The 5,476-nt window shown below is 35.2% G+C and overlaps 1 protein-coding gene across 2 annotated transcripts; it reads right to left on the minus strand.

Moving 5' to 3' along the window:
* Nucleotides 1-2,828: 2,828 nt before the first annotated feature.
* Nucleotides 2,829-4,650, minus strand: LOC111886449 (uncharacterized). Of its 2 annotated transcripts, none has more exons than XM_023882696.3 (6): nucleotides 4,493-4,650; nucleotides 4,292-4,411; nucleotides 4,082-4,204; nucleotides 3,619-3,846; nucleotides 3,367-3,531; nucleotides 2,829-3,284 (listed from the first exon to the last, which is right to left on the minus strand). In XM_023882696.3, exons 1-6 carry the CDS (start codon nucleotides 4,538-4,540, stop codon nucleotides 2,988-2,990), a joined length of 981 nt encoding a protein of 326 aa, XP_023738464.1. In that variant the 5' UTR covers nucleotides 4,541-4,650; the 3' UTR covers nucleotides 2,829-2,987. The 2 variants fall into 2 exon arrangements, with proteins under 2 accessions (XP_023738464.1, XP_023738463.1); XM_023882695.2 differs by having other exon boundaries at nucleotides 4,292-4,414; nucleotides 4,493-4,641.
* Between the last annotated feature and the right edge of the window lie 826 nt (nucleotides 4,651-5,476).

The raw sequence follows: 5,476 nt of genomic DNA on the forward strand, positions 1-5,476 counted from the left end.
TTAATACTTCTATCTTCCACGTCAACTGACCCTAAGAAATCACACCAGTCAACTCTGGTCAACAGTCCAATGTCAGCTCGACTGGACTCGGCGAGTTCCCTGGCGACTCGGCGAGTCTGGTCGTCCTTCAATCCTCTGAGATTCCCCTTCTACTCGTCGAGTATCCTCTTTGACTCGACGAGTCACTCCTGGAAGAATCGCGGGGCCACCCCGACTCCACTCGCCGAGTCTGAAGAACAACTCGGCGAGTCCCAGTGAATCTTCAAGCTACTCGCCGAGTCTGATCATCCGACTCGGCGAGTCCACGCCATGCAGTCGATCCAACTGCTTCCTGAGATACGTTTTTCCCGAGATACACACTCATGGGACTTCTGGACCTCTAATCATCCTATTACTAGGGTAGAAACCTTTGTATAACAACATAATAATCCATCAAATCTCCAAATGGGTTTCATAAACCCTAAATTCGTGTACACATCAAAATAACAGGAATGATCCGAAACCTTACCTGAAAACATACTCTCTGTGTCCCCAAACCTCAGAACTCGACCCCCTTGCTCTTCCTTTGGCCAAAATCCTTCCTCTTCTTGCACCACAATTCCTTCAAAGTCAAATATGGCCTTCAAGTTTTGCTCCAGATGCCACAGTCGTCTAGGGTTCTCCACAATCGGCCAAAAGACGTGAAATGACGACATAACAACCCTTAAATACGACCCAATACGAAACGGCTAGGGTTTCTGCTGAACAGCGTCGACTCGCTGAGTCCATACCTGGACTCGTCGAGTCCAGTCGCGAACCCGCGACCAACTCTGCGACCCTACTCGGCGAGTCTGGCTCCAACTCGCCGAGTCTCCCCTTTAAAACACCCCAAAATGCAATTTAACAATACTTGAGATTTTGGGCTGTTACACCATATCTATATGGATTTACAGTCTAAAGTTCAACTATCAAACAATTGACAGTTTATACCCTCTTATTCAATTAATCTCTTTAAGTCACCAAATTAATTCCAATTAATTCTATGACTTATATTAATCAAATAACAATATTATTATTCTTTATATTATTCTCATAATATACTAATAATATTTACTCTCTCTTAATAAATCATCATATCAAGTTGCTATGGTGAAGGCAACCCAAAAGGACCATGCACAACCGGGTCAAATACTTGTCTAATATAGTTGCAGCCTTAGACACTATTCCAACAAATATAGTCATTTTACATAGTCAGTCAGATGTAAAATCAAACAATTAATTTCAGCCAGAAGTTAATCCAGTCAGAACTTCCAACCCAGTCGGTTCTACCCCAGTCAACGACTATCAAACGACCCCTTAGCTTAAATATTTTGAATAGTCTTTGGTAATTGGTTTAGCTTGCATCATTGATCGAGTTTACTCTAATGTTAAGTTTATTCCCTTGTGTTGGACCCATATGGCTTATTATTGGGTTAATTCTAGGCTTATCTCCTTTAAATGTTGGACCCATATGGCTTTAGCATTCAAACTTACGGACTAAACGAAAATTAACCTATTCAATTAGGTACCACTAATGTTAAATATGTCCATCTAGGGTATATTTTACATAATATAGCATGAGTAGAGGGACTAGTCTTTTCCAAGGGATAGCTGTGGATAATTACAAGTTGGACTTGTTTTTCTTCTTCATTTGACGATCTAGAGAATATAGAGAGGAATAGGATTCAATTCATGAGGAGCATTCAAAACTAAAGTATGATTAATGTTTTCTTTCAAGTTTCAACATCAATTTCATGAAAAAAACAATTGAGGTATATCATTATCCATTATAAGTTGTGTGTTGTATATCATGAAAAGAAACAATGGGGAATCGCCCAAATTATTCATGTATTATAAAAAAGTTGGAGTAATCACTAATTTCATATCGTTTGCATGTGGATTTGATTGCTCCATATCCATTCGATTGAAGTAAAATTCATTCAAATGGTGAATCATGAAGTTACGAAACGTTGAATTACAAATTGAGTTCTAGCAATGGTGGATTATCTTTTGATCGGTTGATCTATTTGAAAAATATTATAAAATGAAGGTTTTGATATATGATTTGAATATATTAAAGTGTTATATATATGTTCAAATCATTGAAGGAAATCCAATATAAAGGTCATTAACAATATGTTAAAGCTTAAATTGAAGTCGAGGATGATGTCCTTCTTCATTGTTGAATAGATCACATTAATAGTGTTGATTAGGATGAATTTTGATGCTTGAAAAATGTTTTGAACTCTACTAATCAATTTTAAGCCATTACAAATCGATTTCGAAGTGTTAGAATTGAGTTGGATGAGTTTGGTTGTTGTTTTTGGAGGTTAAGGGTTGTTTGCACGTTGCACGGTCGTGTGATCGGCCTATTATAACCATAACATGATCGTTTTAACCTTCTGTCCCCCAAACATTAGTTCTTCTATTTGGTTGTGATCGATGTTTCCTTTTGAGCATAGTAAGAATGTGTATGAGATATACGAATGCATCTACAACCCTTCATATTCATCTACAATCATAGCATTACTTTCTTATAATGTTTTCAATATGTGCATATTTATGTACTAAATATGTTGCATTCACTACATTCTTTTTAGGTTGATCACTTCCACAATGACCATGAATCAATTATTTTCAAAAACAGATATTTTAGGTCCGAAATGATTTTTATATAATTTATCCAAAACTAAATAATTAAATTCGGACCAAAACTAGTTATGTTCCGTTTTGAAGTTTATTTTGCATTTGTATTCTTGAAGAAAAAAAATCATTGTGGAACTAAAAAAATTATTTTGAAAAATAACTGATTTGAACCGGAATAGGTTATTTTAAATTGATCAAACTTACATATAGTAAATGCACCAGCTGTTTAAAATAACATATGAATGATTGATTCATTGATCATTTGAGCAAAAGCACTTTTTTCGTTTATAACAAGAAAACCATTTTTGGTCAACAATCCCATTCTATCTTTCGTCCTCGTCATAATGGTCGGAGATCCCATATCTCCCTGTTTCCGGTGATTCTGAGGCATCATCTCCGGCGAGATCCTCCTCAAGCTCTGAGAAGTCCAAACACACACCCTTAATCACCTTTTCGTAGTCCTCCTCCTCCTCCTCCTCCACCTCCTCTTCATCCTGTCGCGAAGTAAGTTGATGATACTCCACAAGCTGTCGGAGACATTGGTTTTCTCTCGTTAGGTTTGCGTTATCATTAGCCAGTCTCGATTTTTCACCCAACAATGCCTCTAATTGAAGCCTCACCTGGACAATTGACAAATTTATTTTATTTCTTCCACAAAATTTTCACCCAATAATGCGCGCATAGAAATTAATTAGAACGTACCAAATCATCTTCCTCCGGTGGAACTCCCTTCACAAATCCGTCACGAAGCCGCCGGTTTTCTTCTTCAAGAATGCTGCATCGTTCTTGCATAAAACAAAGATCCGATTTCATTGATTTCATTTCTCTAGCCAATAATCCTGCTCTTTTTGCCATCGAAATTGCAATCTTGATGAATCAAAGATAACCATCAGAGACTCAAAAAAGTTTGTGCTTAATATAATTATTCAAGACTCGAGAGTTTAGTTTACTCACATTTTTGGCTCGGTTGAGTTTCCCAAATTCTTTCGTGTCATCGTGGTTTTCATCAGAAGCTTCCTCGGAATCCAACTTCCTTTTCATCCCTCTTCTGTTGGGATCTAAACTCTCATTATCATCTTCTTCCTCTTCATCCTTTGATGAACTTTGAGCTCTTTTTGCTTGTTCTAAAGAACTATGAAGAACATCAGACAGTGTTGGTGGTCTGGCAAGATCTTTTGCTCCCTGTAAATTTTTCAGAAGCGACTCAATTTCAATTTGTTCTTACGACCCAATAGAAGATGAAGATCATAAGCCAATAGATAACTCACAAGAGACAAGATTTAGGCTGATTCTTATTTAGCTTTTAAAAACCGAAATCAATGATTCAGACAGACAAAAGAGTCCATTTTCCCCAATTCTCAAATTCCGGAAAGAAATCAAGTAAAGACGACATGATCTGGATGTATTAAGTTCGTACCTGAAGTGCACTGTCAAGATTGTTAGAAAGCTGAGAAAGGGAACTAGCAACAGAATCAAATCCCCTTAATAAAAGCAACGAGTCTTCCTTTAATCTTTTCGCACGATTCTTCCCTTCATAATTCTACAACCAAATTTCCCAAAACCAACAAAAAATCAAAACACAGAAACAAAAACACAGAATCAATCAAATTCGACCTAACCCTCTTACCAAAGATGGACCTTTCTGGTTCTCAAGAAGCGTATCGATCCGATTTCGAAGAATGCTCCAGAAATGCTTATCAGAGATCGGACTGATGATCGGGGATGAACCCGTGGTGTGAGTTGATCCCTGCTATTCGAAAAAACAAAGGACATTAATTAGTGGGTTGGTTTTGTGAAGAAAAAAGATGACAATTCGATTAAAACAAACCTTAAAGAGGGGATCTGGAGATGGGGATTCCATTGACGCAGCTGCCATTGAATTGAAGCAAAGTGAAGAACAGAGAGAAAGAGAAGAAGTAACGGCTAGGTTTATGAGATGTAAAAGTGGGGGGTGGTTTTAAATAAGAGGGTTGTAACGTTATTAATGGAAGGAGATTGGACTTCGTGTTTTGGAGCTTGGATACTCCCTTAAAGAATCTAACGGCTCTAAATTATATTGTTTTCTTTTATTTTAGAAATTCAACTCTAAATTAGATCATATTGTTTTCTTTTAATTTTTCTATATTATTCTTGCATAATTTGTCAAGCTTCTTCTCTTTTTCTATTCTCCATATTCTGTAGAAAACTTTTTCTATTTAATTGCATAAAGAGTAATATATTTTTGTGTAATTCCTATTTTAGGGAAAACATCAAAGAAAAATGTTTTAATTTTTGCGAATAATAAAGTCCGTCAATCAGGATTTTTGTTATGAGAAAATAGAAGCAAGTTGTTTTTTATTAAAATAAAAATTAAAAATCTTCCAAAACTGGGAGTTGAATAAAAGTAAGTTTTTAGTTTATACAGTCTATTGTTTATATTTTATAGTATGTTCAACCATTGAAAAAAAAAATGTTTTAATTTTTGCAAATAATAAAGTCTGTGAATCATGATTTTTGTTATGAGAAAATAGAAGCAAGTTGATTTTTTTTTAAATAAAAATCTTCCGAGACTGGAGTTGAATAAAAGTAAGTTTTTAGTTTATACAATCTATTGTTTATAGTTTATACTATGTTCAACCATTGAAAAAGTTGTAACACTTTTTATCATCAATTATCTCTAAAAGGCAATTTCTTTTTAATAAGTTCTAACCTTTCTCTTTTTTTTAGTACTCATTAGTAAACATTATTTGTAATTAGTAATATTAATTATACCATATAAACTTTATTTTATGTATTTATATAAAGAAGATTTTTTTATAGGTGGTAGAAACCT

Source organism: Lactuca sativa, chromosome 9 (assembly GCF_002870075.4).
Source record: "Lactuca sativa cultivar Salinas chromosome 9, Lsat_Salinas_v11, whole genome shotgun sequence".
NCBI classification, from domain to species: Eukaryota; Viridiplantae; Streptophyta; class Magnoliopsida; order Asterales; family Asteraceae; genus Lactuca; species Lactuca sativa.

Coding starts and splice junctions, on each gene's coding strand:
- LOC111886449 (XM_023882695.2), bottom strand. CDS start 4,540: ATGGCAGCTGCGTCAATGGAATCCCCATCTCCAGATCCCCTCTTTAAG. Junction 4,205..4,291: donor ACCAGAAAGGTCCATCTTTG/GTAAGAGGGTTA, acceptor ATTTGGTTGTAG/AATTATGAAGGGAAGAATCG. Junction 3,532..3,618: donor AACTCAACCGAGCCAAAAAT/GTGAGTAAACTA, acceptor TGATTCATCAAG/ATTGCAATTTCGATGGCAAA.